This window comes from Trichosurus vulpecula, chromosome 8 (assembly GCF_011100635.1).
Source record: "Trichosurus vulpecula isolate mTriVul1 chromosome 8, mTriVul1.pri, whole genome shotgun sequence".
In the NCBI taxonomy this organism is placed as follows: Eukaryota; Metazoa; Chordata; class Mammalia; order Diprotodontia; family Phalangeridae; genus Trichosurus; species Trichosurus vulpecula.
Window position 1 is genome coordinate 208,238,053 of NC_050580.1, and position 23,969 is coordinate 208,262,021.

General features: G+C 40.7%; 1 protein-coding gene across 1 annotated transcript; it reads right to left on the minus strand.

The window, feature by feature from the left end:
- Positions 1-4,727: 4,727 nt before the first annotated feature.
- Positions 4,728-6,766, minus strand: LOC118829843 (disintegrin and metalloproteinase domain-containing protein 20-like). Its single transcript, XM_036736703.1, has 2 exons — positions 5,910-6,766; positions 4,728-5,544 (listed from the first exon to the last, which is right to left on the minus strand). Exons 1-2 carry the CDS (start codon positions 6,764-6,766, stop codon positions 4,728-4,730), a joined length of 1,674 nt encoding a protein of 557 aa, XP_036592598.1.
- Positions 6,767-23,969: the final 17,203 nt, after the last annotated feature.

Below are 23,969 nucleotides of genomic sequence, written 5' to 3' on the forward strand. Positions count from 1 at the left end.
GAAACCAGCTTAAACCAGACTTCTGGTCAACCCTTGCTACAAAATATCTTACTTCTATGGCCCAGCTATTCTTGAACTGTCCACCCGCCACCCTAACCTCTCCCTGAACCTCCCCTTGGCACTAGCATCTAATTGTCCTTCTGATAAAACCTTTCTGCTTTCAACTCCACTTGGACTCCTCTGTATTTGAGGGGTGGGCTTTGCCTGGTTGACAACAGTCATCACTTCATCTCTATGGGCCTCAGTTTCCTCATCTGTAAAATGGAGCTAACAACGCTCATATTACTTACATTACAAGACAGTTATGAGTAAAGTGTTTTAGAAATATTAAAACAGGAGACAGGGCAGCTAGGTGGTGCAGTGAGTAGAGCACCGACTGTGGAGTCAGGAGGACCTGAATTCAAATGCGGCCTCAGACACTTGACACACTTACTAGCTGTGTGACCTTAGGCAAGTCACTTAACCCCAATTGCCCCGTCTTCCCCCCTCCAAAAATTTTTTAAATTAAAAAAAATAGGAAGAAAAACAGATTTCAGGGGCAAAGGTTGAACTGCAACATAACCTGGGCCTTGGTGGCATCCCAGTCTTGACCCTCTATAGGATGGCCCTCCATGACCATGCTTTGGTGGCTTCAGATTGAAACTTCTCCTACCGATTCAGTGCTTGATGGATTTTAGGCAAATCTTACCTTCAAAGAGATTGAGAAGAAGCTTGAAGAGGAGGGAGAACAGTATGTGAAGAAAAGTGGTAGTGTTTTTGCCTTCAATGTGAAAGATAACCCTGGTGGGAAAGAAGCCATCTGGGTAGTGAATGTGAAAAATGGCAGAGGCTCCGTAGCTGTTAATTTAGAGAAGAAGGCTGACTGCACAATGACAATGGCTGACATTGACTTACTGGATTTAATGACTGGCAAAACGAATCTTTAGTCAGCTTACTTTCAAGGGAAATTGAAAATCACTGGCAATATTGGTCTGGTCACAAAGAGGACCTCCAGCTGCAGCTTGGCAAAGCAAAACTATGAACACTTTTGAGACGACTTCTGCAAAACATTGAGCCTTTATACTGTGTAGATGTAGTATGGGTATGTGTACACACACACATGTGCCCACACTATCAATATAGTCAGAAGCTAGCCAGAAATGGATTGGCAGCAGTGTGGGCCATCGGTGTCATTGGCCTTGTCTTTCTCAAGCCTTGTATTAACGGAACTCCAAAGTATTACTACTGAATCCTTGATGAATTACATAAAACTGTGCATATCCATCTCCAGAGAAAGAACTGATAGAGTCTGAATGAAGATCAAAGCATACTTCTTCTTTACTTTATTTTTATTTTTTGTCTATGTTTCCTTTTACAACATGACTAACATGGAAATATGTTTTTCATGACAGCACATGTGTAACCCATATCAAATTGCTTGCCTTCTCAATGAAGAGGGGAGAGGAGGGAGAGAATTTGGAACTCAAAAAATTTTTAAAAGTGAATGTTAAAATTGTTTTTACACGTAATTGGGGAAAAATAAATCATTACATTAAAAAAAAGAGAAGTTAATGTGTGTAGCCAGAATGGACTTTGTTTTCTTTGAATGACTCAGCTTGCCTCGTTGAGCTTCCCTGGACGCTGGGGCTTGCTCTTCCGGGGCAGGACCAGAGCTTCCTGTGTGATGAGTCGTGGCGCTGGCTGAGGGGAGGTGTGTTAACGTGGTCTGCGCTAGGGGGAGGGGCCAAGTCAAGAACCAATCGGCCCTGGTCGTTCAGGTGGCGCTTGATGATGTCAAAAACTCTATAAGAGGGGAGAGGACAACTTGAAGATCCTCCTTTCCTTTTCCGGTTGGAGTCAGAGATGCCTACAGCCAAAGCTGAGCTGCCGGTAGCAGAGCTGACTAGAGGCTAGTGGGTAATCTTCTTACTGTAGAGGGGAAGCATGTATACGATTTTGCCTTATACCATCTCGCTTCTCTGTGGCTCCTGGTTCCCCTTATAAGGCGGACTTATTGGGCCTGGAAGCTTTTGATGAAAATATCAAAATGGGGACGCTGGTTTGTGGGCTTGTTATTGTGGAGTGTAAATACATGCTTTAGTTCTCCTGCCTTCTGCCTAGAGAATTCCTTATATCTTGCGGTTCTGGATCTTTTAGGCACATATAAGATTCTCTTTGAAATCATAAATTCTGCCTTCCTAATATAATGTGGTAATCATAGTCTGGGTTAAATTGAAGTACAGAAGCAGCAAAATCCAAGAACTAAGTAAACAAAAGATCTCATATTGCTCATATAATATATTTAAGGATTATTCTGTTACGATTTCAATTTTGGAGTTTTCCTTGTAAGAACTGGATGAAACTAGCTGGGTAGTAATTAGTGCTGTGTACTTGAATACTCTAATCTATTTTCCTTAATATTTTTTAAAAATGTTGTAATGGAATTTGAATTTTTGAAAAAGAACTTAATTCTTTATTTTTGTGTAACTGAAAAAGATCAGGAGTGGGTGTCTTTAACTAAGAGAAAGGTTTTCTTCTTGAAAATCAATGCGTTAGATTTTTTTAAAATTCATTTTATTTTTTCAATTATCAGGGCAATTGGGGTTAAGTGACTTGCCCAAGGTCACACAGCTAATAAGTGTGTCAAGTGTCTGAGACCGGATTTGAACTCAGGTCCTCCTGACTCCAGGGCTGGTGTTCTACTCACTGCACCAATTAGCTACTCCTGGGTTAGATTCTTGAAATGATCATTATTCACAATTAAGGGGGCAATAAAATTTGCCTTGAGAGGCACAGTACTTATTGGATTGACTCCATCAAGCAAACTTTTCATTTATTCCTTCCTCATAACTTTACTACTTCATATATGTTTCATTTCTTTACCTGATTTAATTTTTCTGGTGTGTGTTGATACAATGTTTCTTTTTAACTTTCTTGTAATTTACTAAGATGAGGGTAAATAATGACTTTGATTGAAGGTTTAACACAAAATTAATTTTGCTTTTCCTGCTTAAAAAATATTAAGACACTATATACTACAGTCATTATCCAGGTAGCAACTTCAGAAGAGCAAGCACTTTAAAAATAAAGATGGAATCCCTCCAACAGGAGCAACTTGATTTGAAGCCTCCACCTCCACTGATGGTTTGGATGAGCCAACATGACCAAAAATGAAATAAGAAGCTACATTCACAGCCCAGTTAGATAGGACACTTGGTGCATTCCTATAAACCCTGCTTCCATGGAAACTAAAGTAGATGGTTGGACTGAGCTTGGAAGGGCTGAGCTGCAATTTGTTAAGTTGATAAGATGTCTGCACTAAATTTGGCCCTAATGTGGTGAGTCCTCAAAAGCAGGAGCCATCAGTTGCCTAAGTAGGGTCAAATCAGGCCAGGATGGAAATGGAGCTGGCTAAAACTTCCACACCGATCAACAATGTGCCTGCGCCTGTGAACAGCTGCCCTACTTTCCGGGCTGGATGAGAGAGGGAGACCCTGTCTCAAAAAATAAGCAACAAAACGATATTTATGTTCACACTTAGAGTCACTTCCATTTTCGAACACACATGCAGAATATGCGTTTTTGTTTATGATGCTGTGGTACTATTCTTAATGAGGTATGTTGGCACTACAGATCCCTTATACCACCTCACTTACTAGAAACCATTATACATTTCACTACAGCCTTACAAACAATAGAGCAAAACAGGGTATAGTTGTGATCATATCACCACAGAATTCCTCTGGTGGACTGCCAAGGGTAAAACTATTCGCTTTAAGCAGAATATAACTTTTTCCAAATCCTTGCATCTTTGAGCATTAGGTCATTCTTCTCCCATTTACCTGGAACGAGAGAGTATGGTCAGATGGATCCTATTAAGACATAAAAATAGAAGAAAATCAAACCCATTGTCAGGCAGTATTTCAAGTAAAGCTCTTACAAGTACCCAGGAGGAGCCAGTTCGTGTATGTGTCAGAACTGCGCTGTGGGTATTTGGAAGATCCTGTTGATCTTGCCAGCTCCTCTTGCACTTTTGTGGACCGTTTACTGAGAGTGTCCCTAAATTCACAGACTGAACTCACTCTTTTAAAAAATTGAAATGTTAAATTAACAAGTCTTTATTTTATCTCCTTCTCACTCCCCACCATTGGAAAGAAAAGAACCAAAAGCGTCTCATAACAAATAAGCACAGTCAAGTAAAACAGACCTCACATTGCTCTTGTCCAGAAATGTATATCTCATTGTGCATCTTGAATCTATCATCTATTTGTCAGGAGGTAAGAACTCAATCTCATATCATTTTGGGGAGAAGCATTATCGACTGTTGTTTTACTAAGAAAGGTTATGATCCCTAACTAGTAAAACTGGACCAAACTTTTTTAATTTCAAAATTTATGCCAAAGGGAAAACAAACAGTGCTATAGAAGTTTTTGGGGTAGGAGAAGGTAAGATGGGGATAGAAATGTGTATACTTTATAATCATGACCCAACAACTGGTTAAAAATCGAAGGATTTTTTTCTTTTTTAAAAAATGACATCTCTAGAGAGAAAAAAAATCACAAAAATTCAATAGTCAACATTTTCTTTTAACGAAGTCTTGCAGTGAAGTCCTTATAGTTTATATTTTCATTGATGAATCAGTTGATCTTAGATGGATTCTATTAAATAACATTGCCCTGATTGAGGATTCAAAATCAACAATGTACTTGTAAGAATGAGAAAAATGGAGGTCATTCCAATGTAAAGAATCAAGAGTTTACTGAATTTTGGGGGGGGCGCACAGGTCCACTGTCAATGCTTCCCCCATAGCCTTTAAAATTACAATAGGGAGGATTCCATCCATACAGGCAGTGGCAATTCTGATTATGGTTGCACAGGCCTCTGCCATGACATTTTGTTGCATTACATTCATCCTTTTCTTCTGGAATATCGACACATTTCCTATTCTTACACATTTTCTTCGGTCCACACCTTGTTCCATCTTTCACTTTTCCAATATCAATACCTCTTATCCCAAAGTGATAATCTGTCCCCCAGCAGGTGGTACCATTAACATTCATCTGAAAGATGCTGACAAAATCTGTAACAGGGATTTCTATTACATTTTCACACAGTATTCTTCCACATAAAATATGATCTTCAGCACATTTCTTATATTTGTCCCCCAAAAGGCTGCAGTTACCCAAATGGTCTCCTTCCATGTTGATTTTCCTGAAACATTTTAAGGAACCACTTTTTGCCTTTTGACCAAAGATACTTCTGCATTGTTGGTCAAGGCCTTGACAATATTTCTCATAACAGAAAGCACTATCTCCACATGGGCTTCCATTGAGCACATATGTGTCTGCTGGGCACCAGGGTGAAACTCCATTGCAGTACTCTGGAAGGTCACAGTTGCTGATCTGAGCTCTACATAATTGCCCCGCTGGAACAACCTTACAATTCTTACAACAACCTAAGGCACAATCAGCACCAGGAGACAGTCTACAATCGGATTGGCAACAATGATCCTGTTTACAATCCTTTTCCGACCCACAGTCACATTCCTCTCCATTTTCTACCATCCTATTAAGGCACCACAGTGGCTTAAAAAGTAGACTTGTTCTTCTGGGGGTTCAGCCAAACAATGCATATCACTGTTTAATCGTTTGTAAAAGTTATTATAGCTGCAGTTACTGGAGGTTTCTACCTTAAATATATTAGCATGCATGATGCAATTTTTCCCTTTACAATAGCAGGTCTCCCCATCATGATGCATGCCCAGGTTATGACCAAGTTCATGAGCAAAAAGGGCAGCAAATAAAATCAAATTGTTATTGGTGAAAGAGAGAAGAGCCATGGCATGATTTTCACTACAAATGTTTCCTATGTAGCCTAAACCAAGGTAGATCCCATATGAGTTGAAGACAATTAAATGCGCAGTATCGTACTGTAAGCGTCCTGGAAGAGTTTTCTGGTGCCACATATGAAAATCCAAAGCAACTGTCCACATAGGACCTATGATGTCAATTAGATTACCTTGAGTCCATATTTCTAGGCCCACCAAAAATATATGAATTCGCAGTGGGTCATAGAGGATGTCAGCTATATGACCTATGTTTAAAACCTGCTCCAGCACTTTTGTTTTGTTTTGATTTAAGAAGATAAATTGTTCATGGTCTACCAGAACAGCCAGCTCCACAAATCTGGTGGGTGCCCAAGTATCCCCCTTGGTTAGAGTTTCTGGTACAATGTCTGAAAGTCCTTGAAAGCTGTGACCACTTAGTTCCTCATCAGTTGTGGCACATTTCATTTTAAGTCCACTATCCTCCAGTTCCTCCAAACGATACACCAGATGCTGAAAAGTGATCGTGGTGGAGAGGGGCTCAATCTCGTAGGTGAGATTCTCCATCTTTAGCATCCCGTGGAGGCCTCCAGAACAGGTGCTTAGGGCCACCACGGATTCAGGGATGCCCTCCACAACACCCTGGTAGTAGCAGTCATCACGGATGAAGGGCAGGTCCACTGTGAGAACTTCCTGGTCGTTGTAAGTGAACACTGGGAGATGTCGGGGCATCCAGAGCTTCCTAACTTTCAGGTGCACCACTCGTTTCTGACCCTCTACGTACAGAATGTACGTGTGCCTTCCTGAAACCTCGGCGATGCCAGTTTGGGGAGGCACCTTCCAAGGAATCACCACTTCATAGGAGGCGAAGCGCCAGCCTGCCCGGGGTTGGAGGCAATCTGTGGGGGCCAGAAGCACCTCGAGGCTGAGCACCAGCAGAAGGGAGAGCCCCGCCACCCCCATAGCATTCTCCAGCCAGAGTAACAGCGAGAACCAGAACCGCAAGGGAGTCCAGGGTTGGAGCTACGGCTGCGAGAAAGAGCTGGTTCAGGAAGGCACCTCCAAAGTTCAGAAGTTGAAACTGAGTCGCTCAGCTGTGCCCACCCCCACCAATCAGTCAGCGTCCAGCTTCTGGCAGCTGCGCGCGAACCCCTCAGAATCCTGGGCGGTTACTGACCTAGCGCTTAGCTGGACTGGGCACAATGGAGTCAGTCCCAAATCCCGCCTATCCTCCCTTTGTTCCCCTCCTCCTCCTCGACCCTCCCAAGGACCACTGGTTCAGAACCCGGGGCAGGAAAGAAAGGGTAATGACCAAGAAAAGGATAATAGGCATTTGGTAGTTTTTTTTTTTCCACAGGGGAAGGTCAAAGTGCAAAGATTTTTAAACTTTGATTAAAATTAGTTTTATATTAGGAAACATTTATATCTCCCCCTCCCACTCCCCCATCTGAAAGAAAGAAAGGAAGAAAAAAAGAAGGACGGAAGGAAGAAGGAAAGAGAGAGAGAGAGGAAGAGAGAGGGAGAGAGAGAGAGAGAGAGAGAGAGAGAGAGAGAGAGAGAGAGAGAGAGAAAGGAAGGCAGGAAGGAAGGCAGGCAGGCAGGAAGGCAAGAAGGAAGGAATGCAGGAAGGAAGGAAGGAAGGAAGGAAGGAAGGAAGGAAGGAAGGAAGGAAGGAAGGAAAGTCAAACCCTTAAGATGAACTTAAGATGCAGAATAAGACATATTTGGGAGCATGATCAGTGTAAGAATTTATTTTTCTTGACTCTTATTTGGTCATGTCCCTAAATAGGTCTCTGTCTGCATCCCCAGTCCAACCCCTCTTTATCAAGAGGTGGGTCACAGACTTTATCATGGTTCTCTTGTAATCATGGAGCAGAAAGGGACCATAGGGTTCATCTCTTAGCAAGGGAGGCAAGGACAGCCCATTAAAGTGAAATGATCACCTCCATAGATAATAAGTGACAGGACTGGGATTTGAATTCAGATCTCTAAGATGTAGCTCTTTTGGCTATATTAATCCTCCTCTAAGGTAGAGATCAGAGGATATATGAGGGAAAGATAATGATGATAATAAAACAATAATATAATAATCTACTGATAAGCTAGTATTTAGTGCTTTAAGGTCTGCAAAGCACTTTATATGTATATTCATTTGATTTGATTGATTTGATAATACAATAATAGCTAAAATTTATATAGCACTTTCAGTTTTGCCATATGCTTTATAGGTTATCTCATTTAATCCTCACAACAATCATATGAGGTAGGAATTATTATTATCTCCATTTTACAGATGAGGAAACTGAGGCTGAGAGAGTTTAAGTGACTTGCCCAAAGTCAAACAGCTAATGAATGTCTGAGGCAAGATTCCAACTCAGTTCTCACTGATTCCAAGTCCAGTACTCTACATATTGCTCCAAATAACTACCTAGAAAGACGGACGTGTCAGTGCTTTAGTATTAATCCCTGCCCTTATCTATTTGGATACTCTTTTTCAACTACATATACAGACCTGTTCATAATGTCTCTGTATATGACAACCCATTCGTACCTCATTCTGTGAGATTCTGATCTATTTCTCTTAAGTACTTCCTTAAAGTATCAACCCAAGGTCTTCCTTTAGGTCTTATTTAACATTTAATGGATGCCCATGCAATACTTTAACTATCCATTTATTACCGCTTACTCTTGATCATCGTACCTCCTTTTCTGATCACAAATTTCCAGGATGTTTTCTTTACCTCACATACAATGAGTCTCTCCATTACTTTTTAGCTAAACTGCTATTTTGATTTTTCAAAAAATGTTACTTTCCCTGATTTACAGCAATACAGCATCTTTGGAATAATACTGGTGTTTATTTTTTTTAAGTGGGTTGGGAATCAGAGAGCAGCTTTGAATCTTTGAAACAGCTGCACAATCCCCCAAATTTAATTCAATCTTCAGTATTACTCCTTTTCAATTCTAGGGGTACTGCCATATGAATTCAATAGGCTGCCCATCTAATGGCATGGAATAATCTGGACAGTGGGCAATAGTTCTTGTTGAGGGACTATATTATTTGGAGGTTCGATGCAGTTAGCACAACATGGTCTTGAAAGAGGAGGATCAAAGGAATTTTATTTTCTATAGGGGTCCAGCTTCCATTTGGACTCTGTAGGATTTCCTCCATAGCGTGTATGGGTGTTAGGAAAGTTCAATATAAAATAAATCAGGATAGTAAATCATACAATAACCAGATCAATTAAGATGAAATCAACAAAATAACAAGATTGTTGAAATCTCTACTGATTTATATCAAGAGACACAGAAAAAAGGCTTTGATAAAAATGATATTCATCCAACTTTAAATGACAAAAATATCTAATAATGGAAGGATTTTTATTTGTAATAAATAATATTTATTCGAATCCAAGAAAACCCTGGGATTCAACAAAATAATTCATCAAAATAATAAATAGTTTCAGCAAAGGAAAGCAGAATATATAATTAAGTCACACAGTCATTGATATTTTTATATATCACTAACAAAATCCAGAAAATTGATAGAAAATATCATTTGTGAATATTGAGTATGATATATTATAAGTAATAGGTATATTGTATTGTTTTATGTATATGTTATATTATCGTGTGTCTGTTATGTTAGATAAAAAACAAATGACCACCACACATTTGGGGTGACTCAGGTGGGCACAAATAATATTGTCAGCTAAAAACTATTGCCAAAGATTATGGAGTTTTGAACAAGAAATTGAAAACCATAGGGGCACAGATTATATTTTACTCACTGTTGCCCATTAAAGGTAATGGATGTGGAAGAAAAAAATTGATTTAGGAAGTGATTAGCTGGCTAAGAAAGTGGTGGCTGAGAATGGAATTTGGACTTCTGAATCATGCTTAAAATATAAATTTAAAGATGGGGGTCATTGAGTTAGTTGATCAATTGCCCCACCCCAATACCTTAATCAGGTAAGAATACTTTTCTATTGAGTCAATCAATCAAAGGCTTTAGACTAAGTGCGGGAAAAGTCCTGGGTCAGCTGGAGTGATGTTGCATAGGAAATGTATTCAGATTAGCCGAGGAAACTTTGCTCACTCCCTATGGGTTCTTTGTAAAATAGCACGTCAAGTTTGGGCCCAGGAGATTTGAGTGTCTTAGGACAGATGTGAAAAACCTTAAGTACTGGGCACCCTAGGGCACTCACTTATTAAGACCTATGTAAGTACAGTCATAAAATGACTTTTTGTTTTGCAATATTAAAGGAAGGATTAAAAATTGGAGAGGAATTGGATGTATATGGTTGACTTATACAAGTAAAAATGACATTACTATTCAGATTAGTCTATGGATTTAGCACAATACCTATCAATATACCATTGAGATACTTCATAGAATTAGATAAAATATTTTAAAAGTTTATATAGGAAAACAATTTTTTACATATTACTTGCCAGATACTATGCTAGGTGGTTTTTTTTATGAATATTATCTCTTTTAATCTTCTCAACAACCCTGTGAGGTAGGTGCTATTATGTGTCCTATTCACTATGCCACCAGTTGTCTTCTAATAATAGAGACTATCCACAGTGATGGAATCATCAATGCATTAAAATTCTGAACCATATGATATGAGACACATTTGGCCTCAGTTTAGTCATCCGATCCATTTCACGAATCTCTATTTCTGGGTGGTTTTTTGTTTTGTTTTTGTCCATTAACTGTTCTAATAATAATTGTTTTACATATAATTTGGGATTAAGTGGTACAGACTTCCCTTTTTCTTTTTTTATAAATGTCTTTACCCTAAAAAATATTTTCCTATGTAAACTTTTCAATTATTTTCTATGAAAGTATCAGACCTATGTGTCTTCATAATTCTGTAAGAATCCGATGAGATAACATATGTACTATACTTTGCAAACCTCAAAGCGCTACATAAATGCTAGCTATTATTATCATTACTACTACTAATATTATTACTACTACTACTACTACTACTACTACTACTACTACTGTATTACTATTACTGCTATGGCTGCTGCTGCTGTAATATTATTACTACCACTGCTACTATCATCACCACCATCACTACTGTCACTACTACTACCACTATGAGTACTACTACCACCACCACTACTACTCCTTTTTCTACTCCCACCACCACCACCACAAATAATACCATCACTACCGCTATTACTACCACCACCACTATGCATTTTCCCAAATGCCATTCAGCCCAATTTCTTCCTTCCATTCAATTCTCAGCTCAGTTCATTTCCATCTATAGTACATACCCAAGAGATATGTATAGGTCCTAAATTTAGTCTGACAGATGCCACCCCCCCCCCACAACTAGGGGCACCAGGGCTAAGCTGTCTTGACTGGTAAGATATCTAGCCAGTCCTAGATCCAACTATATTTCTTTGGGTTGGCCATCAGCTCCTTTTCAGTCCCGCTACCTGGCTGCTAATGGATCTCTTCCCCAGGGCCATGATGTTGCAAATGATGGGAGTATACTATTTCTAGTTGGCCCCCTCTTCAACTATGCCTCTTCATACCAGACATCTTCCCTGGCTTCCTGCCTGCAACTGCCACTGCCCAGGAATTGCTGCCTTGGGTGTATGCTCTTGTGATTAGTGAAAGGCCACTGCATCTAGTCTACCCCAGACCTGTCCATAGCACTTTGAGGTAGGTAAAAACAGTAAAATGGTATGGGTGATGTCTTTTGACTTATGCATGAATTGTATGTAACTGAGGCAGAGTTATTTGAAGTCATCAGCCTCTCTTCCAGAGTCATCAAAGTTCAATGGCAAGACAAAAGTGAAGATGACTTGTGACGTCCCAGGATGCAGTGGATAACTTTGGTGTCTTTAGTGCCTGACCAAGCACTAAACTGCTCCACAGCACCTGCTTCAGCCGCCTTCATGGCCGTTGGAACAAATTGTTCTAATCCACCCATTCTTCTGGGGGAAGTCTCCAGATGTTTGGGGCAGATCTCCCTGCTAACTCACCGACAGGTTTGAGACCCTTCAGTTACCCTCAACATGGTTTAACCCATCTGCCAAAATGATTTTTACCAGAATGTAGCCACTATACATGCTACAGTTTCTTGGAGCCACAGGTGAAAGTTGGGTGAATCAGGGGGAGGCCAAAGGTAGATAAGCAGCCCTGAAAGGGGCTCAGCAGCCCTCACACCAGAGGTGCTAGTCCTCCCTGAACATCCTATATCCTGACAGAGAAAGGTATAAGAATATTGGAAAAGGAGGGAGTGGGGAAGAAATAGGTTATGAAGAATTTTGAATGCCAAACAGAGGATTTGATATTCGATCCTGGAGGCAATAGGGAGTCACTGGTATTTGTTGGCTAGATAGTTGACCTTGATTGGACTTGACTTTTGGAAAATCACCTTAATGGTTAAATACAGGATGGCTTGAAGTAAAGAGAGACTGGAGACAGGCAGAATCTCAGTAGGCATGAGATGATGAGAGCCTGCACCAGAGTGGTAGCAGTGTCAAAGAAGAGAAGGGGGCATATTCAAGAGATGTTGCAAAGAGAAAATCAGTAAGTCTTGGCAACAGGTTGGATATGGTGGGGGTGAGAGACAGTGAGAAATTCAGGATGACGTCTTGGTTTTTAGCCTGGGAGATTGGGAGGACAGTGGTACCCATGAGAATAAAAGAATAGTTTGGGCAAGGGTTACATGGAGCAGGTGCTGAGTTCCCCTGGTAACTTCCAAGGAAAGCAAGGCTCAGCAGTGTAAGACATATGTTTGAAAAACCAAAGCAATACCCATATTAGCCAATGAGCAGTGGACATTGAAGAGAGCAACTCTACCATCTGTCTCCCTCTTCCTTTGACTGAATGTGTAGGAGCTGCTCTTCCCCAACACCAAAGGAAACAGTAAACTGAAAGCATATGTCAGTATAAGTGTTGGCTTAGGCCAGTCTGAGCTTGGGCCTTGATCCTCATGCTGCTGCTGCTTTTTGGTGTTCATTTCCTAAAGACAGGCTACTCAGTAGTGATCCTGAGATGGAGGTTTCTAAATGTGGAGGAAATCTTGGTAGTTCAAGAAGTCTGAAGATCCTGGGTCCCTCATTTAGAGGTATCTGGCAGGAGGATAAGTTTCTACATCAGAGAGGTTGACCGCTGGTGGTACAATCCCATGCTGAGGGGTGAATGAAGTGTATGGAATGACAGAATGAGGAAACGTAAGGGAAAAAGAGACCTCCAGTTTTGCCCATCACTTTTTTTTCCTTTTCTGTTTTTAAATTTTATTTATTTTTTTTAATATATTTAGTTTTCAGCATTGATTTTCACAAGAGTTTGAATTACAAATTTTTTCCTATTTCTACTCTCCTGCCCACTCCAAGATGGCGTATATTCTGATTGCCCTGTTCCCCAGTCAGCCCTCCCATCTGTCACCCCACTCCCCTGCCATCCCCCTTTCCCTTCTTCTCTTGTAGGGCAAGATAAATTTCTATGCCCCATTGCGTGTGTATCTTATTTCCTAGTTGCATGAAAAAACTTTTTTCTTTGTTGTTGTTTTTGAACGTCTGTTTTTAAAACTTTGAGTTCCAAATTCTCTCCCCTTTTTCCTCCCTGCACACCCTCCCTAAGAAGGCAAGCAATTCAACATAGGCTACATGCATATCATTATGTAAAACCCTTCCACTATACTCATGTTGTGAAAGATTAACTATGTTTTGCTCCTTCCTAACCTATCCCCCTTTATTGAATTTTCTCCCTTGACCCTGTCCCTTTTCGAAAGTGTTTGTTTTTGATTACCTCCTCCCCCCATCTGCCCTCCCTTCTATCATCCCACCTTTTTTATCTTCTTCCTCCTTCTTTCCTGTCGGGTAGGATACCCAATTGATTGTGTATGGTATTCCCTCCTCAGGTCAAATCCGATGAGAGCAAGATTTACTCATTCCTCCTCACCTGCCCCCTCTTCCCTTCCTAGAGAACCACCTTTTCTTGCCACTTTTATGCGAGATAATTTACCACACTCTATCTCTCCCTTTCTCTCTCTCTCAATACATTCCTCTCTTATCCCTTAATTTGATTTTATTTTTTTAGATATCATCCCTTCATATTCAACTCACTCTGTGCCCCCTGTGTGTGTGTGTGCGTGTGTGTGTATATATACACACACACACACATATATATATACACACACCTACATATATACATATATAGGCACACACACATGTATATATATGTACACACATATATATATATGCATATCCCTTTCAGCTACTATGATATTGAGGTCTCATGAATCATAAAGATCATCTTTCCATGTAGGAATGTAAACAAAACAGTTCAACTTTAGTAAGTCCCTTATGATTTCTCTATCTTGTTTACCTTTCCATGCTTCTCTTGATTCTTATGTTTGAAAGTCAAATTTTCTATTCAGCTCTGGTCTTTTCACTGAGAAAGCTTGAAAGTCCTCTATTTTATTGAAAATCCATATGTTGCCTTGGAGCATGATACTCAGTTTTGCTGGGTAGGTGATTCTTGGTTTTAATCCCAGCTCCATTGACCTCCAGAATATCGTATTCCAAGCCCTTCGGTCCCTTAATGTGGAAGCTGCCAGATACTGTGTTATCCGGATTGTTTTTCCACAATACTCAAATTGTTTCTTTCTGGCTGCTTGCAGTATTTTCTCCTTGACCTGGGAGCTCTGGAATTTCTTTTTGGGATCTATTTGAGGAGGCGATCAGTGGATTCTTTCAATTTCTATTTTACCCTGTGGCTCTAGAATCTCAAGGCAGTTCTCCTTGATAATTTCTTGAAAGATGATATCTAGGCTCTTTTTTGATCATGGCTTCAGGTAGTCCAATAATTTTTAAGTTATCTCTCCTGGATCTATTTTCTAGGTCAGTGGTTTTTCCAATGAGATATTTCACATTGTCTTCCACTTTTTCATTCCTTTGGTTCTGTTTTATAATATGTTGATTTCTCATAAAGTCACTAGCTTCCACTTGCCCCAATCTCATTTTTAAGGTAGTATTTTCTCCAGTGGTCTTTTGGACCTCCTTTTCCATTTGGCTAATTCTGCCTTTCAAAGCATTCTTCTCCTCATTGGCTTTTTGGAGCTCTTTTGACATTTGAGTTAGTCTATTTTTTCTTCTTTCTTTTTTTTAATCAAATTGGCCAAAGGTTTATCAATTTTATTGGTTTTTTCAAAAAACCAGCTCTTTGTTTTATTTATTAATTCAATAGTTTTCTTGGTTTCAATTTTATTAATCTCTCCTTTGATTTTCATTATTTCTAATTTGGTATTTAATTGGGGGTTTTCGATTTGCTCTTTTTCTAGCTTTTTCAGCTGTATGCCCAGATCATTGATCTCCTTTTTCCCTATTTTATTCATGTAGGCATTTAGGGATATAAAACTTCCCCTAAGAACTGCTTTTGCTGCATCCCATAAGTTTTGGTATGTTGTTTCATTATTGTCATTCTCTTGAGTGAAGTTATTAATTGTTTCTCTGATTTGTTCTTTGGCCCACTCATTCTTTAGAATTAAATTATTTAGTTTCCAATTAGTTTTTAGCTTATTTTTCCATGGTTCTTTATTAAAAATGATTCTTATTGCATCATGATCTGAAAAGGATGCATTGACTACTTCTGCTTTTCTGCACTGGATTGTGAGGTTTTGTGAGGTCAATTTTTGAGTATGTGCCATGTACTTTTGAGAAGAAAGTATATTCCTTTTTATCCCCATTCAGTTTTCTCCAGAGGTCTATCATATGTGCCTTTTCTAAAATTCTGTTTACCTCCTTAACTTTTTTCTTATTTATTTTGAGGTTAGACTTATCAAGTTCAGAAAGGGGGAGGTTGAGGTCTCCCAATATTATAGTTTTGCTGTCTATTTCTTCCTGTAACTCCCTTAACCTCTCCTCTAAGAATTGTATGCCTTACCACTTGGTGCATATATGTTAAGCAATGATATTGCTTCATTGTTTATGGTGCCTTTTAGCAGGATATAATGTCCTTCCTTATCTCTTTTAATTAAATCTATCTTTACTTTTGCTTTGTCTGAGATTAGGATTGTTACACCTGCTTTTTTTACTTTAGCTGAGGCACAATATATTTTACTCCAGCCTTTTACCTTTACCCTATGTGTGTCCCCCTGTTTCAAATGCGTTTCTTATGAACAGCATATTGTAGGATTATGGTTTTTAATCCATTCTGCTATCTGCTTCTGTTTTGTGAGAATGTTCATCCCCTGCACGTTCAGGGTTATGATTTCTATCTGTGTCTTTTTCTCCATCCTAATTCCCCCTGTTTATGCTTTTATTTCTCCCTTTCCCCTTCTCCTCCTCAACAAAGTTTTGCTTTTGACCGCCACCTTCCTCAGTTAACCCTCCCTCTTTACTCCCCTCCCTTATCTTACTGTTTCCCACTTGCTACTTCTCCTCTCCCTTCGGACCACCCCCCTCCCTTTTTCCCCCCTTCCCCTCCTACTTCCCGTAGGACAAGTTAGATTTCTAAACTTATCAGGGTATGTTATTCCCTTCTTGAACTAGATAACAGTAAAGCTCAAATACTGCTCTTCTCCCTCCCTTCTTTCCCTCTACCATAATATGTTTTTGTGCCACTTCATTTGGTGTAATTTACCCTTTTCTCCTACCTCTTTACCACTTCTCTCATAGCCCTCCCTTTATATCTCTTACTTATATGTTATATCTTTACATCAGTTAATTTATACAGGCATTCACAACCTATGTATATCCCTTTCAATTGTCATAATAGCTGTACCATTCTCAAGACTGACTTATATATGTGTACGTATATATATATATATATATATATATATATATATATATATACATATATATATATATGAAACATTCATAAGATGTTATAATCCCCCATAAAGATGTAAACACCCTGCCCTTTTTGGTTAATAAGGTTTGTGGGGTTTTTCCCCCTGGTTACCTTTTTATGTCTCTCTTGAGTTTTGTATTTGGAGATCAAATTTTCCATTGAGTTCTGGCGTTTTCATTAGGAAGGTCTGGAATTCCCTTATTTCATTGAATGTCCATCACCTTGCCTGGAAAATTATGCTTAGTTTTGCTGGGTAGTTGATCCTTTGTTGTAGTCCCAGCTCCTTTGCCCTTTGGAATATCATATTCCAATTTCTCCTGTCTTTTAATGTGGAAGCTGAGAGATCCTGTGTGATCCTGACTGTAGTTCCATGATATTTGAATTGCTTCTTTTTGGCTGCTTGCAGTATTTTCTCCTTGAGTTTATAGCTCTGAAATTTGGCTATAATATTTCTTGGTGTTTTCAGTTTGGGATCTCTTTCAGGGGGTGATCGGTGAATTTTTTCAATGACTTTTTTGCCCTCTGGTTCTAGGACCTCTGGGCAGTTGTCTTTGATAATTTCTTCGAAGATACTGTCAAGGCTCTTTTTTTCATCGTGGATTTCCGGTAGACCAATAACTCTTAAATTGTCTCTCCTGGATCTATTTTCCAGATCAGTTGTTTTGCCAATCAGATATTTCACATTTTTTTTTCTATTTTTTCATTCTTTATGTTTTGTTTTACTACTTCTTGGTGCCTCATAGATTCATTAGCTTCCACTTGCTCAAGTCTAATTTTTAATGAGTTAGTGTTTCCATTTTGCTTTTGAGTCTCCTTTTCCAATTGGTTGATTTTACCTCTCAGGGTGTCATTTTCTCTCTCTAGATTCTGAATCTCCGTAGCCATTTCGCCAATCTTTTTTTCCATATTTTCTTTTAGCTCCCTAATTTGGTTTTTAAAATCCTCCTTTAGCTCTTCCAGCAGTGCTTTTTGGGCTGGAGACCAGTTCATATTACCTTTTGAGGTATCCGATGTATCTACAGTGTCATTGCTGTCCTCTTCTATGTTGGTATTTTGATCCTGCCTGTCTCCATAAAAAGAATCTATTGTCCTTGGTTTTTTTGTGTTCTTCTTCATGTTGGTTTGCCTTTTCCTGGCTTTACAACGAATTTCTACCTTTGGGCCTCAGGGATTTCTGTCCCAGCTTTCTTATTCTGGGGGTTGTGAGTCTAGAATTATAGCCTTCAGTTTCCTGAGGTGTGGGGGAGGGGTCTGGCTCCCTGGCTTCTCACTCCCTATGGGTGCTCTCCAACACTTGCTTATCAGCAATGGTCTCAGCTGTTTGTTGTTTGAGCTGATGTCTGGCACTTCCCCTGGGAGAGCAAGGTTACGTCTGGGCTCCTGGCATTGACCCCTGCCGACTCTGCCCCTCTGGGACTGATGAACTTCCACTATTTGACCACTGAAGCCCCACTACTTTCTGCTCAGTTCGAGCGTTCTTTTTTTTTTTTCCCGAGGAATTCTCTGGGTGGGGAGGGGAGGGATTAGAGCCCTTTACCTGGCCATTATGTCTCCCGGAAGTTCAAGAAGCCGCGTTTCATACGTTTGGGCTGCAAGCCTCCGGAGTTGGTGTTTCATGGCCAGTGGCGTTGCGGTGCCTCTCGTCGCTTCCACAGACTGCTGTCCTATGTTGGGAAGCCTGGGGATCTCCACCGGTTTCAGGTGCCCAGCTTTCTCCCAGCCTGTCTCCCACATGGATTTTCCAGCCGGCTGCTTCCGCTTTGGTCTGGAGCAGCTCCGCACCAAGCACTCTCCAAGCCTACAGATTCGTGCCTTCGGCCTTTCAGACTCTCCCGGCTCAGAGATTTGCCTCATGCAGACTGCTCGTGGTTTCTGACTCTCTCAAATCTGCTCAAATTCACTTTTTTATAGGAATCTGACAGACCTTGTCGAGTTAGTCTATTTTTTAAAGTGTTATTTTCTTCAATTTTTTTTCAGTATTTTTTTGGATCTCCTTTAGCAAGTCATTGACTTGTTTTTCACGGTTTTCTCGCATCCTTCTCATTTCTCTTCCCAATTTTTCCTCCACTTCTCTAACTTGCTTTTCCAAATCCTTTTTGAGCTCTTCCATGTCCTGAGACCAGTTCATGTTTTTCTTAGAGGCTTTTGTTGTAGGCCCTTTGACTTTGTTGACTTCTTTAGGCTGTATGTTTTGGTCTTCTTTGTCACCAAAGAAAGATTCCAAAGTCTGAGACTGAATCTGAGTGCGTTTTTGCTGCCTGGCCACGTTTCCAGCCAACTTACTTGACCCTTGAGTTTTTCGTCAGGGTATGACTGCTTGTAGAGCAAGGAGTACTTTGTCCCAAGCTTGAGGGGATGCTCTGTTGATTTCAGAGCTATTTCTATACAGCCAGCTCTGCCACCCCAGCACTCCTCCTTCCTCAAGAACCACCAACCGGGACTTGATGAAAATCTTAAGCAGGCTCTGCACTCCTGCTCTGATCCACCACTTAATTCCTCCCACCACATGGGCCTGGGGCTGGAAGTAACTGCAGCTGTAGTTCTGTAGCTGCACCTCCCCTGCTGCCCCTGGGGCAGTGGCTGAATTGCAAACTCTGTCCCCCACAGCTTTTCCCACTAACCTTCTCTGTTGTCTTTGGTGTTTGTGGGTTAAGAAGTCTGGTAACTGCCACAGCTCACTGATTCAGGGCGCTAGGGCCTGTTCCAGCCTGCTGCTGGTCTGGTTGGTCCTGCCGCTGCCCACGCTGAGCTCCACTCTTCCCTGCTCCGTGCATGATAGACCTCATCCAGCGACCACCCAGGCTGTCCTGAGCTAGATCCCTGCTTCCCTCTTCTATTTTGTGGGTTCTGCAGTTCTAGATTTTTTTCAGAGCCATTTTTTATAGTTTTTTGGAGGGACATGGTGGGGAGCTCAGGCAAGTCCCTGCTTTTCAGCCACCATCTTGGCTCTGCCCCCAGAAGTCTCTGCCCACCACTTTCAAAGTGTTCCTGAAGTATCCATATGATAATTTTTTTTCATAAATCGAATCTTTTTACCTCAACAACCAACATAATTTCAGAGACTTCTAGTTCATTTCCTTAAGTAGTTTGGTGTATTTGAGATTCCATCAGTGCCAGAACTCTGTCCACTCATATAGATGGCAACCCCTGCTTGCCTTCTTACCCTCTTCCCGTGTGATGCAGAAACTTTTCCTCCTTCCAGTCGTCTCCAAATGAGGGATCCAGGATCTCCAGAAGACATGGACATGAAGGGAACTGATTTAACAGTATAAGGTAGAGCTGAAATGTAAAATACCAGTTAAGCTGTTCCACAAACTGCTTCATATCTTGATATTAGAAGCATTACCATCCTGGGAGAGTATAATAGTCACAGATTATTGTGTCCTGTTTTGAGTATTTGTCAAGTTGTACTTGGGAGTCTTTGGTGGTAAGCAGATTTCTGGGTGTGGAGGAAAAACCTAATTTGGAGTTAAAAAGATAGGTAGAAAGAGCTTGTAAGGGCAAGAAAAGTGGGACGTTTTGTTGTCTTTTATTTTGGAGTGCTTCTCAGCACTGGGTCAATCGTGTCTTTGATTGAGTCTTGCCTTTGTTTGTAGGAAGGCCCATAACCTTTTGCTAGTTAGGTCACGAGAGGTGTGAAACCTCAAGAGGTGTGAAACCCTGGAGAGGTCTGAAGCACTCTGACCCTGAAGAAGTGTATATATACTCTGAGGTTAGCATTTTGTTTGGGATTTATTCATTGGAAGAGTGTCATGTGGAGACTCTGGGTAGCCATTAAGGAGTGCCCCACCCCACCCCAGTTTGAAAACCCAGATGTTGGTGCTTATCTCTCTGGCAACTATGTATGTATACCTTTGATCAGACAGCTAGAAGCCTGTCTGTTGATTTGTGTTATTTGCTTTGTTTATATTTTTTCTGTTTGTAATTTCTGTTTGTATTTGCTCTGAAGTTCAGGGTGTTGACTTTTCCCCCTGAACTAAGTGAATAATATATGTATGTTTGATTAAAGTGAGATTGTAAATCCCTTAAAGTTGCTTTCCTTAGAAAAGCAGAACAAAGAACCTGTGCTAGTAGCCTTCCTGTGTGCTGGTGTTACTGGCCTTACACAGCCACAGCAGCTGCTAGTCCCATTGTTGTTACAGAGCTTCAGGCAAAGACATTATTAGCACAATACAAATGAAAGGTGTTAAGTGTAAGACAACCTGCCCTCCTCTGCCCTGAATAAACTTAGTTACAGAGACAAAGTGCAAGTGAAACAGGATGCCAGAAAAGACTAGAACATATAATTCAAAGACAGGCAGCATATATAGTATAGTGGATAGAAGCCAGGAAGATCTTGGCAAAAGTCTTGACTCTGACCTGTACTGGCTATATGGCCCTTGGTAAATTGCTTACAGGGTGTCTAGATGGCACAGTGGATAGAGTTCTTGGCTGCAAGATTCATTTTCATGAGTTCAAATCTGGCCTCAGACACTTACAAGCTGTGTGACCCTAGGCAAGTCATTTAACCCTGTTTGCCTCAGTTTCCACATCTGTCAAATGAGTTGGAGAAGGAAATGGCAAGCCATTCCAGTATATCTGCCAAGAAAACCCCAAATGGGATCACAAAGAGTAGAACACAACTGAACAACCAATTGCTCAGTCTCCCCGGTGCTCAAGGCAACTCTCTAAAACCAGGAATGACCTGGAAGGTGATGTATTCGTAAAGGGGGTTCCACAACCAAAGTTCTCTACACCAAGAAAATCACATGTCCCTCTCCCTCAAATTTGAAGTATCCTAAATTGCTTTAGGAGTGCGAATTAAAAGGAGTCATGTTATATGGTAGGACTGACCGGTTTAGGGCCCGGAGAACTCTGCTCCAGTTTGGGCTCTACTAACACTATATAATTCTTGGCCGTCCAAGAGGAAAGTGTGTGTGTGTGTGTATGTGTGTGTGTGCGCGCGAGCGCATGTGCATGTGCGTGCGTGTGTATGCACATCGAGACACAGAGGGAGAGCATCATTCTGGGCCTTGTCTCAATAGTCTGCAATTTGGGAGCAGTTCCTAGGGTATACTGCCAAAGGGTGTCAGAACAATTCAGATTGGTTGCTAGGTGGAGGTGGTGTGTCTAAATTCTTCTTGGATTAACACCTGTATTATTTTCCTTTCACATAGCTTGAAGAGAGATTAGAGGCTGGCTGGTCAGTTTGAAACACCTCAAAAGTTGTCTGCACCAAACAAGGACTACACTAGATGGCAGCATGGGTTCTCTGAAGACCATAGCCACAGGCACAATTTAAATTTGTTAATTGAGGAGAGGGTGTTAAGAGGGAGAGGGAAGAAGGTAATTTGCTGGGTGTACCCTTATTGAGGAGTGTATAAGTGTATAAACTAGCAGGATCCTTCAGGGGATAACTTAAGAAAAAAGAGAGACCTTCTCCAGTTTTGCTCAACTTTCAAAGTGTTCCTGAAATAGGTATACGTTGAATTTTTTTTCATAAATTGAATTTTTTTTTTTACTTCAACAGCCAACATGATTTCACAGCTTTCTTTTACTTCTGATTTAAGTCAGTGGTAGTTTGGTGGATTTGAGATATCATCAGTGCCAATATTCAATCTAGTGGACCCCTTGCTCAGTGCAGCTAAGTTTTGAGGAATTTCCAACTGACCAGCCAGTTTGGTGGATTTGAGATATCATCAGTGCCAATATTCCATCCACTCATAGGTGACAGACAACTCCAGTGTAATTCTGATCCATGTTTTATCGTCAGTCCTCCTTCTAAGCACCTTAGCTCTGAGTTCCTATCTTCCTCACCCTAAAGAGCCAGACAGGTGGCACAGTGTTTAGAGTACTGGGCCTGCAATCAGGAAGATCTGAGTTCAAATCTAGCCTTAGATACTAGCTGTAAGACCCTGGGCAAGTCACTTAACCTGTGTCTGCCTCAGTTTCTCCAACTGAGAAATAGGCATAAAATAGAATCTACTCCCAGGGTTGTTGTGGGGATGAAATGAGCTAAATATGTGTAAAGCCCTTAGCATAGTGCCTAGCTAGCAATTTGTTGAAATCCATTATCAAGGTAGATGTTTTGTAAGTGCATATTTCTTTCCTTCCTGACAGGGCCAGGGACTTCAGTGGTAGCAATTTCCTTTTCCAGGGCTTTGACAGATGTGGCTGCTGGCGAGATCGAGGCTGCAGCACTTGCCTCACTTGGGGAGGCAAGTGGCAGGTCACATCTCCACAAGCATTGATTCCTTAAGAAGATGTCTTTAAAAGTTGGGCTGTAAGCCGGCCAGTGAATGTGTGTGGGGCATGGGGCTTGGGGTGTGGGTATGTGGCTGCTATTCACAGAGCTCTTGCTTGGGTTGGAGGTCTTGGGTTGTCTCCATCCGCATCTGAAGGGGAGGTGATGGTGTGGTTTGAATTATCCTACATATGTCTCTTTCTGTCTGTCCCTCACGGTGCCTTGCTGCTCCAGCTAGTCTGATTTACCTGCCTTGTAGGGGGCAGCTGGTTGACAGTTGGCAGGAATAGTGGTATACTTCTCTGTAGGATTTGACCCCCTGAGTGATGACTGTGGGGACTATACTGGAAGCAAAGCTAAGGGTAGGAGGGGCCATCTTGCTCCCCAGACTCTTGGGGACTCTGCCCATGGCAGTTAGTGGTTGGTGTTTTCAATGGTAAACGTTATCTATAGGAATTACTTCCCTTGATTATGGTTGCAGAGGCTAGGCTAGAAACAGGGCCAGGTTAGCATGGGAGTGGGGAGGAAATATTATTCCTCAAGGCTCTTGGGTTCGGGCTGTCTCCGTAGGCTCAAAGGGGAAATGGTTGTCAAAGTGATGGTGGTGGTTTGACTCACCTGACACAAGGAGTCAGAGAGAGAAGGGGAAACAAGTTTGAGGGATGGGGTTGAAGAAAAGAATTAATAGGGTATTTTAAAATACTTACTTTTAAAAATACTTAAAACCGCTGCTTAGAAGTGGAATACAATAATAAAATAGCTGACATTTATGTAAAGAGTATTTAATGGTTTAAAAACTATTTAACATGAATTATCTTTAATTTTTTTTAAAATACTATTTTTAGCATCCTTTCCTTTTTAAATTTTGAGTTCCAAATTCTCTCCCTCCTTCTCATCCCCTCTTCCACCCACCGAACAACAACAAGCCCTATTATATCAATTATACATATGAAATCAAGCAAAACATTTCTCTATTACCATATTTTTTTAAAAAAGCAAGAAAAATAAAGTGAGACAATTATACTTCAATTTGTATTCAGAGCTCATCAGTTCTCTCTCTGAAGGGTGGATAGCATTTTTTCATCATGAGTCCTTTGGATCATTGTCTT

Coding starts and splice junctions, on each gene's coding strand:
- LOC118829843 (XM_036736703.1), bottom strand. CDS start 6,766: ATGGGGGTGGCGGGGCTCTCCCTTCTGCTGGTGCTCAGCCTCGAGGTG. Junction 5,545..5,909: donor ACTCTTCCAGGACGCTTACA/GTACGATACTGC, acceptor GTGCCTTAATAG/GATGGTAGAAAATGGAGAGG.